We start from the raw sequence: 18,280 nt of genomic DNA, 5'->3' as shown, positions 1-18,280 counted from the left end.
CTGGCCCTCGTGGGGACGAGCCCACCCGCGGGCAGGAGCCTTCCCCGCGCCCCGCCAGGGCCCGCCGCGCCCGCCGCCTCTCCCGAGGGCCCGAAATGGCGACTGCCGCCCCCGCGCCGCCGCCTGCCCCGCCGGGCGCGAACCTTCCCTTGCCCGAACTCATCCCCAGTCTTTGGTGGCTGACAGTGCACGACCTGCGCCGCCGCCCCGTGGCTGTTTTTGCTGATTTGGACTCGGCGTCGATACCGCGACCGCAAACTACGCCACCACGGCCCGGCGGGGCCGGGGAGCGGCGGCGATGGTGGCGGCGAAGCCGGGCCCGGGGCTCGGGCCCCGCGCGCGGCCGCAATGGCGGCGGGTTCCCGCCGGCGGGGCCGCGGCGCCATCTTGCGGCCGGCGGCGGCGAGGCGAGGCCGGGCTGGTTTCGTGCCTCAGCGACGCCCAGGGAGTCGCGAGTCTGCACGGGAAGACCCTAAAAGCCTCATGAAAAAAGGCAAATTAATCACGGCTTGTGGAAACGATCGTCGCTAAGGTGGCTTAACAGTTACCCGTCCCGTGTCGCGGCGTCTGTGCGCCGTGCGAGGCCGGCCCCGAGGAGAGGCCCGTACGCAGGCGGGCGGTGGCCCTTGGGCAGTGGCCGTTGGGCAGCCTCCTGCCTGGCCACAGCCCGGACAGCCAGCAAGCCAGGACAAGCCGAGGGGAAGGGAGGGTTTTCATAATCCCCTCTTACTTTTATCCTGGCTTGTCCAGCTGAGTGTCCTCTGTTTTATGAGTTACGTGCTTTATTTTCTCTTCTAATAAAAGGTGGCTTCTGAGTTCAAAAGCCCTGCAGGGCTCTTGGGGTGCTCACAGTGAAGAGCCGGGGGGAGAGGTTTACATGGATCTGCCTCAAAGCTGTGGTGATGCCAGGACTGATTGCAGCGGGGCTAATGGCTTTCAGAAAAATTGAGGAAGCCATGTAACATATCAGACAATAGTCAGGAAAAAACAGTCTTCCAGTCAAAGCCACAGGGGGAAAAAAAAAAGAAAAACAGTTAAAGCATTTGAAGTGTAAAACTTATGCATGGCTTCCATTTTAAAATACACTTTTTTTCTTGCTTTAGCTGGTGGGAATACATTCATTAGCAGCCCTCCCAGGTTCAACAATCTTTTAATATTACTGAGGATGGTATAAAATCCCACACTGAGGAAAAAAGCGATAGTTACTGCAGACTAGAGCTGCAGGTGTTGCTGATTTACAGAGTCTGATGCAATCTTCCTAAAGACAAGGAGTTGCCACCCTGACTTAGATGAGTCTCGCCAACAGCCACACCAAAACCGGGCAAAACCCACCACTTCTGGTGGCTGAGTCCTGCCTGGCTGAGGCAGTGTCTTCTTACTCAGAGGGCAAAAGAGAGAGGAAGGAAAAGAAATAATCTCACATGATCCATGATGCTAGCATATGCTTTAATGTAGTATTGTGTGTATTCTGTGTGGTAGTTATCAGAGCTTTAAATTTGGGTATTCATCCCTCAAATCCTCTCTCACAAAGACAGTGATGAGGGCAAAGGCTCAGGACTTGATGGAAGTGTCTTCATAAATCTAAACATCCATAAAAGGGGGCTAGGCAGGGGCAAGGACAGCTTTAGGTTGGCACCTTAAATTTTAATTAATGTTTTATATTCAAAGAGATGATATGTGTTGGAGTAAAATTGAGACCTTTTGAAACCTGGTTTGGGTTTGCCAGAGAACACAAATCTGCTAGAATTCGGCAAAAATACTGTTAATTCGGCAGGAAAGACTAGTTGGGTAATTTTGTGGGATATCTGCCCTGGCCTCCCTGATCCCCAATTTGTGTTACCTGCCCTATCTTTCACCTTCCCGAAGCTCATTAGATCTGAGCAAGAAAGCCTGAGTAAGCATATGGATTTCTGAGTGCTTAGGGAACACAGCTTTAAACAGAAACTTAATTGAAGCAGAACTCTTTCTTCCTGTCATTTCTGCTTTCCTTTCATTAAATCCCAGTTTATGCATGGAGTGTAATTTTATATGTCCATCACTGTGTAGTGCTCTGCCTACTGGTACAGAAACAAGCCAAAGGCAGTAGCTATCAAGGACGCTGAGTTTTACCCACGAGAGGAGTCCCAGGGAAAGATTTAGTCCAGCAATCAACTTTATTGGTGAGATGTTTAGTATTTGGAAAGATATGCATCATAGCTGAAAATAGCATCTCTCTAAGGTCTGTAAACTCAGATATAAGAGTTTGAAAGACTAATTACAGTGTCACTGCCTAACACCTTCCAGCCACAAGAACAGAGTTTTTTTGTCCTGTAACTGCTCATTTTCTGCTCCAGTGGCATTACTTCATTGCTAGAGAGCCTGTAAGTACTTCTTTCAATGAACTGGGCCTAATTATGTTGGGTACTGTGTACATATAATGCAACAGTGTTCTTCCTGCAGAGAGCTTTGAGATGCGATCAGTAGAGAAAGAAGTAGAAAAGGCAGACCAACCTGCATTTGTCCTGGGACCAGAGATGTATGGAGTATGGGTTTCAGGTCTGGGATATGGACTGCTACATTTTACAAGCCTAAAATCTAGCCTTTAAAGTCTTTACTGAAAAGGAAGACTGGACTGGGGAGGTACTACAGCGTGGTATTGCTTTGCTCAGTTAAGCAGCTCCCAGCTTCCAGCTCACATGGGACAGCACTTCCATGTGGGAAGAGATACTTCTGTAAAGAAATTGTGCCCAAATTATAAAAATCTGTAGGTCTTTCTTATGCACAATGCTTTTTAATTCTAACTTGTCTTGTCAGAACGGGTTTTATTGGGAAATATATTTTCATCAAAATTGTATTTTTTGTCAGACACATGTCTAACTTAAAAGGATAGAGGATAAAGGGGAAATCCAGTGGACATATTGTACTTCGATTTTCAAAAAGCTTTTGACAAGCTTCCACACCAAAGGTTATTAAAGAAATAAAGTTGATGTAGGTCTGGAGGAAAATTTGTTTCATGGATTGAAAGTTGGTTACAGCACAACAAGCAAAGGGTGGGATTTAGTGGTCAATACAGAGAAAAGCTAGCTGTGGGGTCACCCAGGAATCAGTGCTGGAAGCAGTTTTGTTTGACATCTTCATCAATAACCAAAGGAGGCAGTGAACAATGAAGTCTCTGAGTTAGCAGTGGTACTGGACTTGTTCAGGTAAGCAAACAACACACAGGTAGAAGAAGACACCAGAAGGACCTCTCTAAACTGAGAGGGCAGAAAAAGTGGCAGATAAGCTTAAATATAGATAAATGTATGTTGCTGCCTCAGGATGTCATGGATGCGACTGTACCAGCAGGCTCAAAGAGGAATTAGACAAAATTGGCAGAGACTATCACAGAGAGCTACTAAAGGACTAGGACCCTCTAATGTCCCTAATTCAACAGTTTTGGATACTGAGGGAGTAAGCAGGGAATGGGCTGTAGAAAGCGGCCAGACTCATGTGCTGCCCTTACACAGCCTTTCCTATTGCCAGTGTTGGAGACAGAGCACTGGGCTGGATGGACCCAGCAGTCTGACCCAGTAGTGTGGTTTTTATGTTCTTATTTTGACAAAATTTCTGATAGAAGAAGGTCTGACTAAAGAGTTTCAACTATCAGAATATTTTGCTTTGTTAAGAAAATTTCAACTTTGTCTTTTTTAAAAATTTGCTATTATTGAGATATTTAAATGTTTGTAACTTTCATTATTTATAATGCTTTGAGACTTTAATATATGATAAAATGTTAAAAATAAAAAGTAAAATATTACATCATTATCAAAATTATGCTATTCTTTAAGAAATATCTTGATAGTCTGTATTAGTTTTCTTTGTAAAATTCAATTCATATAAAACTTGATATTTTGAATTTTCATTCTGATTCAGAATTGAAGCCTGTCTAGCAATATGGTGATTTCTGGAGGAACAGAAACACCAATTTCCAGTCAACTCTAGTGATTATTTCCTTTTCTAGTGCTTGTCCACTTCTTCTCCCATCTCAGAAGCTTGCAGTGTTATTATCTGTATTTCTTATGTGCACATAATGTACAGCATGATGGGGGCAGAGGGTTGGCTCAGTATTATTAGGAATCTCCCCTGTTAATTTGACACCAAAGAACAAGATCTTCCACTGCCTAAGTTAAAAACAGCCTCAGAAAGGAGTAATACCACCTGTCTGGCTGCTCGTTCCTGTTGCCAGAGCCTCCTGTCCATACTATTTTCCCTATTTCTGTTTAACTGGAGGAGTTGCTTCCTCAAAGCAATCTTGCCATACTTCGCCTCCCAATCCTTCTGTTTTTCTCCCAGATTTCCTTTTGAGAGTCTAACAGCTCTGTGATATCATTCCTCCTCCTCTCAGCTCTGCAGGGGAATCTGCCTATCTCACTGTGTGGGTGGGCATAGCTGGTATATGGAACATACTCAGCTGTCTTCTCTCTATATGCAATCATGAGATTCACAAAAAGCCTCCCCACTAATAAAAAACCCTCTGCTTCACAAGAGATCCATGGCAGAATATGAGCAGATTTTATTAAAGCTGGAACTGAGACTTGTTCTGGCAAATTACCATTGATTTGCCAATTCAAGCAGCCTTTTGGAGTAGCCCTCAGAGAAACCCAGCTTATTGGCTTCGGAGCAGCTTTCCAAGAGCTAGAGACAACTGTGGGAGTCTTGGCAGCTAGATCCCTGTGAAGGCTGTGCTCAGTCACCCGCATCCTCGGCTGTGTGTGGCGGTGCAGCAAAATGCAGTGCGTGTTCCCAGAAGGCGTTGCTGCTGTGCTGGCCAGGTAGCCACGGGCTGAGTAGCAAACCAGCATGGGATGCACCAAACATATCAGCTACATTTGGGGTAACTCACTGAAGTGGGGTGCTCTCCAAATTAAGTGATGTGTGGACAGGATTTCTGTCATTGCATTGTCTGAATCTGAGAATGTGTACCCCCAGCACAGAGGAATATACCCTTTACATTTCACTCTCTATTTAAATACCTGTCTTGCTGCCTGCTGGTGTGTGGGGGCTACAACTAACTACAGTTGTGAAATGACCTAAATGAGAGAATTAGTGATTGGACTGTCTGATCAGATCAGAATCAGGTCCCTTTAAATTACTCCTAAGCAATATGCCTATGAACATGCCCCAGGCAGTGCAGCCATGTCCACATCCACGCTGAAAGTATCCAAGATGCCACCATGCTACTTTGTTCACGTCTATACCATGTACTATGTGGAATGGAGCCTATACCACCTCTGCCTGCCTCATTTCTGCATGAAAAATCACCTTTGGGCTTGTACCAAAAGCAAATTACTTACAGAAAGGCAGGGTATGTAAATGGAAACCATATTTGGATCCGATCCTTCCAAAGAGCTGAGAAACAAAGAGAATTGCCTACTGTACTACTATATTTCTGCTGAAATACAGTAAGTAAAAATGAGGGTCACAACCTCTCTCTGACCCAGAGTCCTGGGCATCAAGTCCATGTGCTGGTGCATCTGGTGAAGCACTCAGCAGAAGGGGATCCCACCTGCAAATGACAAACAGGGAGGAGAAAATCCCTTGGCTTGTGTCTCCATGCCAGATGAACATGTCCTTTGCATCCCTGCTAGACTGGCTGGTGCAAGGGCCACTGCTAATGTGGCGATGTTGGAAGTGCCGCTCCAGTCCAGTTTCCACAGGCGAAGAGGCCTGCCAAGGCTGAGCCTGAAACGGTGGCCAGCGGTTCTTGTTCATCACTGACGTGGGATGCCTGCTGCAGCAAGAGGCGGTAGCAAGGGCCCTGGTCCTTCCCGGGCCTTGGTGCGCTGTCTGAGGAGGCACCTGCTGCTTTCTGCCCAGCTGTTGGGAAGGCTCCGTATGGCCCAGGCAGTGTCTGGCTTGCATGCATGCGGTTGCTGGGTTAATTTTTTCTAGTGTTTGGGTGAATTTGCTGGTGTTTTGCCCGTGTAGGCTAAGGCATAAGTCTGAACAGCAAGTACCGTGCCAAGGACTGTGTCAGGTAAACATGCCGGATCCTTAAGCCAAGTGTCCTGGGGCAGAGAGGCACTAGCACCCTCTGGGGCTAGCCTGCTCCAGATAATGCCTGGATAGCTGGTTGCCCCTTGCTGCCAGGGGAGCAATACTGATGGCAGAGAAACCCCCCAACGGGGGCTAACAGCCTATGCAGGCTGGCAGGCCCCTGGGAAGAGCTGCCCAGAGACCCCAGTAGCTAAAAAGGAGCTGCTGTGTGGTGATCTCTGCAGTAAGGTGGGGTTTGCAGCTTGGCCTTGGAGGGATGTATGTCACTGCCACCCACTGCTGACATTAGCCAGGGGGTAGTGAGCCTGTGAGCTGCAAAGGCCTTGTCATCTGCAGCCAGGGAGGTCTTACTGCGATCATTTCCAAGCCTGGAGGCACCAGGGCTAGACACGAGTGAGCAACAAGATCAAGCAGGAACAACAGTTAATGGGAAATACAGATTTTCACTGATGCGTCACTAGTTGCAGTTGAGCTCTGGTCATGAGCGCTCAGCAGCAGTTCCCGCGGGATGCCCGTGGGTGCTGTGGGCTGGCACTGAGCAGTGAGTCAGCTCAGGGTGCTCTCAGTCGCCGTGGCTGCTCACAGGCCCCTCTGGCATCAGCTGCAGCAGAGCTGCCAGGGCATGAGGGAAAATGAATCTGCTCCTCATCCTCAAAGACAGTTTCCCCAAAGAAAAGTTGAAGCAAATAAGCCAGAAAACTTGCATCTCTGGGGACCACATGGTAATGTGTTTCACATCCCATTCCTGTGGTGGAACAGGTCAGGAATAAATCTCGCACTACAATGGCAGGGAGATAGTCTTGGCCTTTGTAGTGGGGTCAGTGAAACAATTCCCCTCTCTGCGTTCTTCCATGAAATCAATAGCTTAGTATGCGAGGACAGCCTGCCATGTTAACTGTTTGGGTTATACTTCCTCTGTTCTCAGCGTGTACCAAGGAGAGCTGCAGGTGCAGCTGGCAGGAGCAACAAGCTCTCTGTACCTTCACGTGAAATGCTGTGGTGTTTCGGGTCTGTGGCAGGGCAACGGAGGCACTGGGTGGGCTCTGCCTGCATGCAGAAGTGGGTGGGTTGCTCCTCTGGGGGGCCCAGCAGGTGCGAGGTGCATGTCTGGCTGAGGTGTACATTTGGCCAAGGACCTGCAGAAGCACCTGAGCCTGAAGGAGAAGTCTGAGCCAGTGCTGGTTGCTTTCCTGGGGGTATCTTTGTTTATTAAAAAAAAAAAAAAAATCTTAGGAAGGAAAGAAGCTTATTGGCTGCAGATAAAGAAAGGAACCTGCTGACACTGTGATATTCACTGGAAACAATTTTGTCATAAGCTGCCTTGGGCTAAACTCAAACCTAAAGATGAAAATCTCCAAAACTAATTATCACTCTCCCCTGCTGACCCCCTTCCTCTGACTCACCTTCATCTTGCAGCAGATCTGTGAAACGTGGGTTTACCTCAGCACTTGGGCTCATCCTCTGAGAGCACAGCCCGCTATTGCAAGTTTGTGAAGAAATATATTATGTTCCTCAGATCATGTTTTTGGAAGTAATGGCTCAGCAGTCAGAATGAAATCATCAAACATCAAAATCAGCCAAAGCAAAAGCAATTGATACTGGTGGGTGGTTTTGACCAACTGGCTAATAAAAGACACATCAAGTTTATACTGCAAGTTTATTACAGTAATACAATCAGATTAAATAATTCTCACAGTTAATATATTTATATCAGGTATTATATATATTTTATTCCCAGTACCTGTTGCAATCTTTTTATCTTTAACCATGCAGCAAGTAATGTACAAACACAATTATATGGAAGAATTTTTTTTCCTAAAAAAAAGAGAAACTTAAATTACAAAAGTATGGCTTTATAAGAAAGTCATATCATACAATGAACATTCATTTGTACTTGGGCATGGCAACATTGAGTCTTAATCAGTGAACAACAGCATCTGTCGCTGTCACGCTGAACCCCCAAAAAGCCAAGGAAACTGGGAATAGGGAAATGCCTGTCAGTGTTAGAGAGATGGAAAATATATATCTGTATACTTTGAGAATACCAAAAATGTAAAAAAGTGTTCAGGGATTAAGCATCACATTTATTTATATGCTGAAATCAGAGTTATGGAGCCTTGAAGAAAATAATACACAAATAAAGCCAGTTTCTGCTTTTTTTCTTGTACAACAAATACCTGGAGTGGTGCAATTAACTTAAAAAGCATTACTTCAGGTGTAAAGAGATGTAACTGAGACCCAAATCTGGCCTGTCCTTTTTGCTAATGGTGCTGCAGAAATAGAAGCACAGGGTTAGGAAGTCACAGGCAGCTGAATTTTACTGGCAGCCCAGAAGCAGAAGTCTGCTTTCACATTTAAATACTACGAGAAAAGAGAGAGGAAGATGTATGTTTAATAGATTTTATTTAAAAAAAATGATTCAAGAATAAAATATGACCACTATCACAAATTCTTGCCTCACTGATTGTGGGTGTTGGCATGCAGAAGCCCTTGTGCTTGGTGTTCAGGGATAAAACACCCATTTCAAGAGCAAAGCTGCTGCCTTTTTACAACAGAAGATATGTCCTTACCTGTTAGCAGCATGATGCTTGGGACACAGACTTATTTCACTGAAAGGCTGCTTTCTTAAGGCATTGATCACTGTAGCGTACGAGTATTGTAAAACAGTTATGAGTTTTGCCAGGGGAGGGCAGGCAGACAGACAGACACAGACATACATGTGCACACGTGCACCCACCCACCCACACACACACACACAAAGTCACTCACAGTGCTCACTGAAATGTTACTCATCAAAACTGAAGTAACACACAGACACACAGACACACAGACAAACACACGTCAGATCTTTACAGTGCTACTCTTCAAAACTGAAATAAAAAGTGTAACCTGCAGTGCTAACCCGTAATCCAAGGATTAACACAAACTACTCCCTTCCTTTCCTCTCTGACTTTTATTCTTTTTCCCAAATTCAGAAATAAAGATCTTAACTACACTTAACCAGTATGTTTATATGCCAAATGTAAACATCACTACACGGCACCTAGCACCCTTTTTAATTAACAAAGTCACAGACATATTTGTCATGCAAGTGTAGGGATTTTTCAAGACTATGGTCTGTCAGATTGCAGGAACTGTGGAAAACATTTAGAATTTATTTTTGCTAATGACCTGGCTTGAAAAGAATGAAAAAAATCAACCAAGACGGGGCTGAGGTAGATTTGGCTGCATCTGATGTAATGTCACTGTAGTGGGCAGGAAGACAAATGGGATCCCCAACTAACAGCAGGTCACTGCAAGGTGAGTAAACCAGGTTCAGGTAACAGATCCCCTCTGCTCTGGCAGAAGGAAACCTCACCCTGCACTGGTGTCACCACAGGTGATGGGAAGAGATGTTCTGTAACAGAAGAACCACAATGCTAATGCCCCTAAACTCTGGCCCAGCAGGACTGTATGTCGAGGTTGGATGGTAGCTCAGTGGCCACAGCCCATCCAGTGCTCGGTCTCCTGTTAAAATGGACAGTAAAAGGAGAAATGATAGGCATCTGGAGTGCTTTTTCCAGTGTGTCTTGTTGCCTGTTGCAAACTGGGTGGGGAACACCATCGGTTTTGCATGGTGGCCAACAAGCAGCCAGCAGCTTTCTTCCGGGCAGCGGTCGCAGACACAGATATGTCCCAGAGTGTGAGCTTTTTGAGCACTTGCTGAGAGTGGATCTCTTATCCTCTGTGCTGGCCAGTAGCTAGAGTAACCTCACGTATGGATGAATGCAAGCACACGATCCATCCTGCTGCCTGCTACAAAGCCACCCAAATAGCCTGAGTCTAAACACTGACCTTTGCAATGATCCCCGACTCTCACAGTCAACAAGTGATCCTTGTACCACATTAGACCCACTTGCTCCCAGTGGGTTGCTCCAGCCCTCTGGAAACATCCCCCTGACTTATTGTAAAATGCCACCTCAGTGACGCCAGAAGTCCCTACCTGCCTCCACTGCTTTGTAATCTGAGCAGCCTTCCCTTCCCTCCTGTTGTTTCTGCAGCTCGGTATAGTGTGGAAACCCTCATGGTAGCAAGCCAGCACGATGACGGCTGATGAATTCCCTGCCCTCCTTCCTTGGAATATCTGCTCTGGGGCCTAATTACCATGCTAATAATATCCTTCGCCAGCCTCCTCCGCCTCTCACCCAGCGCCATCCCCATGAGATACTGCATTGCTGCTGGGGACAAGCCCTATACCCGCTCCTCCGGGCGCCACGGGGGCAGCGTAGCCGCCCTGCTCTCCTGCCTCTCATCAGCCGTGGGCAGCGAGCACCGGCTTCGTCTCCTTCCTCCATCTCCAGACTGCTGGGGGGCGAGGAGATGCAATGGCTGGGGGGTCTGCACAGAGCCTGCACTGCTCAACAGAAGTAGCTCAGCTGCTGCTTATTATGTAAATCCGCCTCCGGCTCTGCCTTGCTTCCCGATGCTGTGACAGCCTCCGACTGCCCGTGTGTGCCGCAGAGGCTGCCATGCAGACAGCCTCTCTGCAAAATCCTCACCCGAGGTTTACCCTGCGTTTCTCCCCCACCACTCACGCCCTCCCCTGTCACACAAGAAGGCATAGACAGGGATGGGGAAAGAAATACAAGTCCCCAGAGGTCTGGGTGGAAGAGCAATGCAGCACCAGGGAGGTGCGATTTAAAGAAGATTAACCCTTTCAGGGCCTGCTTGCCACTCTCAGGGCCGGGCTGGCGTTTTCTCCATCTCCCAGGGTGATGGAAGTGAGTCCGCATGTCCACATAGAGCAGTGCCGGCGGCGCTGGCACTGAGGTGCTCCCACGGTATGTGGGAAGGGGCGTCCGGGAGGACTGTCCCACTTGGCTGACTGGTGTCTGTGTGAGGATGTGGCACCTGGCTGTGCCTGGCACGTCGCGTAGCTCTGCAGGAAAGCTCCACCTGGCCGCAGCCGGCTTCGTACTGCAGGTACCTGGTGTGCAGAGAGGCAGAGAAGTGCTGCTGGTGCCGATGTGAAAGCATACAGCTCCAGTACAGCTGCCTTGGCACAAGCAGGGAATCAGCCAGATGAGACACAAGCCATTTTGCCGAGGAGCGACTCCCCCGTTCAGTGTGATGTGCACACACAGCTCTGGTGCGCATCCTCTTTTACCTAGAGCCTCGCGAAAAGGGTCTGCTGCCCCTTGGCCTCTTGCTCCAAATTCATTTAAAGAGATGAGCGATCTATTTACTGCCGTTCAGTCTGGATATGTGGAAATGGTTTACCCTACCTCAGCAGAGCAGAGGGTTACGCTTACATCTGGGTCCCAAATAAAGCATGTTCCCCAAAGGGAGCGAGGAGGGAACGATCCTGCTGCTGCTCCACCGTTGCTGAGCATGGCCAGGAGAGCAGGACCTGTGCCTTGCTCAGACAGGACCCTGTCTGGGCAGCCCCAGCCCTGTTAGGAGAGCTCAGTCCCAGAAAGCTGCAAACACACGTGGGGCAGGCGACGGGAATTACTTGTATTTTCTGGGATCAGGCCCTCTGTCTGGACCCAGGAGGCAAAAATACTCAAATCAACAACAAACGACAACTTCTAACAGCAGAACATTGTACCCCAGCTTAGGATAACCAGCAGGTGCAGGCGGCTCTGAGACCCGCTGGTAAATCAAGTTAGTGAGCGACGTCGCTTTTGGAGATATATTCACCCCTAAAACACAAGTCAAGGGTAAATAATGTCACTTATGAAAGACAGGGCTTCCATTGGCCCTGCTCTGATTTGCATTTTTTTACTGGACAGCAGGGAAAATGGTTCCCTCCCCATTGCACAATTCTGTGGAGGCGTCAGGGCCAGGATCGCCTTTAACCCCCTCACTCCCAGGTGAGACGGGGGGAGCTTTCTGGTAGCCCTTTTGCCTGTCGTTATTCCCCTGCAGGAATGTACGCTCCCTGCTCCCCTCTGCACTTACACGCTCCACACTGTGACTCACCGTAAAGTAACTCATTAAAATCACGCACTCTGCAGAGCTGGCTCTACATCTCTGCAGTAACGGCCATGGACTTTTTGGTTATTACTAGATGATACTGGATCGTTGTTAGAAAGGAAACCTGACATTTCAACCCTGTTGGTACAGTATGGTATTTATCCTAGCTCTAGCAGAACACAGTCCCATAGTTACACCTTTTGAAAATCCCACTGGGCAAGTAGTTCCTTCTACCCAGGTACTTTACACAGGATACAGTTATCATATTGGGAATTCAGATACACTGATATCAGTTGACAGCTAAAAAACCAAACATAACACAGTCTCAACTACGGTTAACCCTTCACATGCACAACAAAACAAAAAACAAGAAAGGTTTTTCCTTTAAAAGTGCCGTGCCTGCAATCAATTAGAAAAACATTTAAAATCTTGTCACAAAATATTGGATTTTCCAGCATAGCCTAACAGGATAAGTACTAAAATCACACTGAAATGCAGAGGGTGGTGGATGACCAGCTCCCCTAGGTTGCCTTTGAAAATCCAAGACCCAGCGAATAAAGTCAAGGAAAAACATTTACCACATTTTTTGTCGGTAGCTTTTTGCCATAGGATGGTAAGGGCTTTAGTGCCTGAGGTATAGGTAGTTCCTGGATGCTTTTAGGAAAATGGGAGGGGGGCAGAGTCTGGAGAATAGTTTGCATAGCTTGCAGATATAAAGAAGCAGGTGTGTTCCCCACCAGGCTGTTGAATTTGTCTTCTCCCAGCAAAGCTGTCCAGTGGTCTGGATGATCCTGCAGAACTTTCCTCATCTTAAACTGTGGGCTGGGCATGAATAGCAAGAGGTAGTCAAGGCAGAGCTTCTTCGATGCCACATTGACTTTGGAGTCCCACATCTGCTCCAGGATGACATCCAGCGGGGTAAGCCCTTTGCTGTCCTCTATCCTGGGAGAAGCCCCGTTCCCCAGGAGGATGAGGACCGTCTCTGACCTCAGCAGTTCACAGGCAAGATGCAGGGGGGTTTTCCCATCTTCCAGATGAAAGCATCCGGTCCTGTTGATGTAGGAGTTCAAGCTGGGGAGCTTGTGCGCAATTTTGATGATCAGCCCCAAGATATCTCTCCTGTCATATGTGACTGCCATGGCCAAGTGAGGGGCAGAGGATGGGCAGTAGCAGAAATGTTCCCCAGGCACCTTGAGAGCCTCCTCTGGAAAATGAGACAGCAGATACTGAGCATAAGGCAGGTGATTATGCACCACTGCATAGAGAAGGGCTTCTGAAGGTGAGTATGTTCTCAGGCTGGCATTTTCCTCCCAGTAAAAATACTCCATAGTTCTCATGTCTTCCAGCATCCACACGGGCTTGTGATCTCTCACAGCCTGGTAGAACATATAGGACAAGAACTTGCAGTGCCTGCTCTGATCGTCCTGCAGGCTGGCCTGGTTACTGGCCATGGCTCAGCAAATGAAGAGCAGCTCCACGTCAAATCGCTCCAGACGGTGAGATGTGAACACTTGGAATGCAGATCCCGCTGCTGCTGCAACCTTCAGGCTGTCATTGCTGCCTGGACTGCACTCGCTGGAATGCATGGGCTGTTCATCTCCACCCATTCATTGTTTTTCCCCTCACTGCAGTGGTTTTGTTTAGGTAAGCACAATCCCACAGGCTCAGTTAACCCATGCCATGCAAGCAGATGGTTAGTAAGTACATCCTGCTCTGTGCGTGGCACAGGTTACTGGAACGCTGTCAGGCTGCAAGTGATTTTATACACACACAGCTAGAGAGAAGACAGGGAGAGACTAAAATTAGCTTGAGAGGTGAGGCAGTTTTCTGTCTGCATTTCGTGTCTAACCAGATCAGCTCATACACTGCAGTAAGTGCAACATCAATATTCATCTATTTTTTGTATGTCATTCACACACACAGAGCTCATTATATAGTCAAAAATATGTAGCAGTGTAAAATGCTCCGCAGCTGATAATACAGATGATTATATAGTTACGAAATGAAGGGATTGGTAGCTGTAGAGTTAGGAAGGGAACCCTATTTTATAAATAATGGTATGGCTAGCCAATTAGGGGACACTGATGTTAATGGATTGCCTGTAAGGCATCAGAGATGTTTAAGATCCCAACATGAATCTCCACAGAGGAAAGAGTCTAACAGGACATGGAGTAACCATGCCCAGAGTCATAAAGCATTTTGCTTGGTTAAAACGCCTGCCTTTGTTTAGCAAGGAAAAAGCTGAAGTGCCTCTGTGTTGCACAGCAGGTACATAAACAAAAGGTTAATGGCCACACCACAGCAGCTGATGGAGAGCCTTGAAGTAAGCATTTCTCAGATGTCATCCTCCAGGACTAGGGTCAGAGTGAGTTGTAACAGGGGGAAGTGAGTTTAAGCAATCAGACTTTTGTAAAGTCCTGGTAAGACGCAGAGGACCAAGGCAGTTGCCTACAGGATGAAGCGCAAGGACCTGACCAGAATTCAATCCCTAGAAAGCAATTGAACTAAGCACCTTTTGCTGCAACTTGTGTTTAAGGAAGGAGGACTTCCAAGCATCATATAAATTAACAGATTACAGTAACATGATATCTCACTGCTTTGTTTTCAAAACAGGCAAAACACAGCAAATCAAGGCTTCTCTTTTCATTTAGCAAGGGGCAACAATATATTCAGTATATTCAGATTTAACACATAGTACTCAAATATCAAATCTGAACATCTCCAAGTCATGTCTGGCCACTTACAAATCTGGGTCTAGATCTAGCACACCCTCCCATCTTCCAAAGTCCTGGATATTCAAGTCTATGCCTTAAACATTTCATGTTAGGGCCAGTTTTCATATTGTTAGAATGAGCAATTGTATGCCCAGTTTTAGCCCACTATTACTGTGGCTATACATGAAAATACTTCTAAATAGTCATTTGCACATGTTATCACCCATCTTGTGCCCATGATCATAATAAATCATGTGCATGTTCAGGGCCAGATCCAAAGCCTACTGAAGTGCACAGAGAAATTTCCATTGACCAGCATGCTCTGGATCAGGCATTACTTGAGCACTTGGACATACACATTTTGTTTTTCCAGTTCCTAACCGAGATCATCTGAAACTTGAACTGTGCCATAAACTTAAACACTCAAAAGAGAGGTGAATTAGCATTTGAGTGGACAGACCTTTTGTCTAAAGTTCTCACAAGATTTTTCCTACTGCTACTAAATGATGACAATACCCTAGGAATTAGATAGGCTTTGTTATTCCCATGTTGCAGAAACACACACACATATACACACACACACATTTTAAAGAGCCCAAGTTTACAAAGAAGCTTGCTGATGGAGCTGGGCACAGAACCAGGAATTGCTGTGTTTTTGCCCAGGTGTTAGAGCGACTAACCAAACCTCACTCCCTTAAACACCTGCTACAGGTGTATAGATAAATTCAGGTGCAGGGAACATATGTATAGGGAAGCTAGTGCTCGGTACATTGAGAGGGGAATTGCACTGCCCTGGAGGGGTTCAGTGTGCAGACACCTAATCCATGGCACATTGACCCCCAGCGTAGGCAGGCTCACAGTCTTCTTTGGTGTTAAATCTGTCACCACTGACGATCATCCGAGCAAAAGTTGTTCTGCCACTGATAAAGCCCTTCCCATCCAGGGCAGGGTGATCATCGAGCCCAGCCACTTCTGCGGTGTCGCTGCTGCGCGGTGGCTCAGGAGGCACCGGTTTGCAGGACTGCTGGGGCTGGCACAGGGACAGGGCAGGAGTCTGCAGCCAGGAGAGGGGAAAAAAGCAGGCCAGGCCCTTTCAGGGACAGCCCTCGGTCACAGAGCGGTGGCTGTAATGTCAAACCTAGCACGCGTGCAGAGACACATAAAAGGCAACAGAAAATATTCTGTGAATGGCTCCAAGGAAAAAGGGAAGCAGAAATCTCAGAATCGGGAACGGCCTCTGGGCTTACATTGGTCAACTCTGTGCCATGGGTGCAGTGTGTCCAGGACTTGAAAACATCTGTATTACAGGTCACCCTGTAATTACAGGTTATCCTGTAATTCCACCCAGGAAGCCCAGAACAAAACTATGGGAGCCCTTCATATAGTTTGCTCACCTCTGTGCATGGTTAAGTGGTAGAAATCTCTGCCGTGCCAGAGGACTGCCTGCTGGGGTGACTCCTGTCTTTGGCCTGTTCTTGTCTTTTCCAGTAATTTAGGAAAGCTGGAGCTGATGGGATGTTTGATCATAATGCTTCTCTCCTGAAATTTATTACAAACATAGTGCATTTGTAAAATGACATAGGTCCATTAGAAATGCGGCACATTTACCTGGAAAGCTTTTATTGATGAATTGGAAGAAAATTAGGAGTTTGGGAGTTTCTGTTTAGATCTTTGAACTTTGATCGGTGGCTAAAAATAATGCATCCTAACTCATAAGGTATTCACTTTGGCTTCGCTCTTGGCCAAACTGCAGTACAAAAGGTGAGCAGAACTGGTTTTGATTCAGAGAGTGAATTTCCAAGGGAGCAGTAACAGTGCTGAAGGATGAAATTGAAAAAAAAGAAAAAAGTTGATTTTACCCGAAACACAGTTTACCATTTCAGCTGAGACAAGGAGGTTCCCTGGAGCACTCATGGGTGGATGCCATTTTCACATTACGATGGTGACTTCAGGTCATAAAATTATTTGCTTATTGTGAACCTGTGAGAAATACAATCCACTTCTAAGTTATTTGGGAATCTTTTTATAGTGCTATGCTCAAAATCATGTTTATAGGCAAAGAAGAAACACACCTTATAGATAAAGACATGAATTTATTGTTAGTATAACTGAAATCTTAATGGTCTAATCCAAGAATCATTACCAGTCCAGATCTAAATATTACAGAAAAAGAAAGAACCCTTCTGTGCACAAAAAGTTTCAATAATAATAATAGTAAGTTTTAAATGGTTAACTTTTTAGTTCCTACTCCTATTCCTGGTGTTATGTGCACCCTTCCACTGCCCTCCTGAGTCCTAAGGTCAGCGGCTTCACTCTAGTAGCGCTGGGAGTGTTACTGCAAATTGTCAGTATCTGGTGTCCTTCACTGGGAGGAATATGATGTTGATGTTTTATCCTTCCTCACTCTAGAATCCACTTTGGGTCATTTTTACATTTGCTAACGTGCTTTTACACCTTGTTCTTTCTTCACTGGACTGCAGCTCAACATTACATACAAATTTCCTATATGTGGTGCCTTTTATGTATACTAGATACTATTTCTTTTTCCACTTTGTTACCCCTAAAGCCAGTTTTGTCCAGTTCCAGATCTGTATTTCTTTAACTGGCCATTATAGCTGTGGGGTCTCCAGTGACAAGCCTGTGCCCCATCTCTCATCATCCCATGCCTGTACTCCTCAACATTTCATTTTGTGTCTCCACTTCTCCAGGCCTCTGCTATGATATTGGGCCCACACTACATCATATGTTAGAGTCGCAAATATCTCATTCTGCACAGAATAACTATTTGTTACTGCTATCTGTATAAAACTATGGTTGTACCATACAACGATAGCCAAAGTAAAACAAATTAGCCATAGCCACCTGATCAGAAGAAAAAATGCTGTTACAGCTAAACCAAGTTAAAACAAAGCTGGAGGCAGCTGTCAATAAAAGCCGATAAAAGTTCAGAAAAAGCAAACCTGACAGGCCCCCGTCCGGAGGCTTTGCAGATTCAGTACAAAACCAGTGGCCTGTTACTAGTAATGGCAATACTGTATCGCAGGGATACAGGGTACAATAGCGCTTGCTTTGTTTCCTGGTTCTGGAATAAACCTTAGCAGAAAGGCCTTGTGTACTGCGTACTGCTGCGAATGCGGTTTGGGGATATCATCACGGCTGTGTGGTTTCTTCCTACTGGCACTCTGCATAAAGACTTAGAGAGAAATGAGGAGCAGTGTGGGGTCAAGAGTGGATGAAGAAACCTTCTGGAAATCCACAAAAGTAACAGCTGCTTTTGGTCATTGGAACTGAGCATAAATTGTTTATTTGGTTAGGAGTGGTGCTTTCATGTATATTGTTTCACTGCTGGATGAGAATGACGCATTTCCCCACTTTCAGAGAGAAGCAGGCATGCCACAGGGCCCAAGCAATCTGGAAGCAAATTTCATCTGAGCTCAGCTCCCTCCTGTCACATTTTTTGTCTGGGCACACATGTGAAAAACTTCAAGGAAAAGGCTGCTTGGGAAACAGAAGAACAAAAGGCTTTGGGGAAGATTGGGACCTTCTCTGGGATCCTACACCTGTCAAAAACTGCAATGAGATGTTTCTTGCTC

The 18,280-nt window shown here is 46.4% G+C and overlaps 1 protein-coding gene across 1 annotated transcript; it reads right to left on the bottom strand.

Moving 5' to 3' along the window:
• Positions 1-12,533: 12,533 nt before the first annotated feature.
• On the bottom strand, positions 12,534-13,495 carry LOC106490375 (ankyrin repeat domain-containing protein 9-like). Its single transcript, XM_013949759.2, has one exon. It carries the CDS (start codon positions 13,422-13,424, stop codon positions 12,534-12,536), a length of 891 nt encoding a protein of 296 aa, XP_013805213.2. The 5' UTR covers positions 13,425-13,495.
• Between the last annotated feature and the right edge of the window lie 4,785 nt (positions 13,496-18,280).

This window comes from Apteryx mantelli, chromosome 3 (genome assembly GCF_036417845.1).
Source record: "Apteryx mantelli isolate bAptMan1 chromosome 3, bAptMan1.hap1, whole genome shotgun sequence".
In the NCBI taxonomy this organism is placed as follows: domain Eukaryota; kingdom Metazoa; phylum Chordata; class Aves; order Apterygiformes; family Apterygidae; genus Apteryx; species Apteryx mantelli.
Note: the sequence above shows the minus strand (reverse complement) of the source record. Positions and strands in the feature narration are given on the sequence as shown.

Coding starts and splice junctions, on each gene's coding strand:
- LOC106490375 (XM_013949759.2), bottom strand. CDS start 13,424: ATGGCCAGTAACCAGGCCAGCCTGCAGGACGATCAGAGCAGGCACTGC.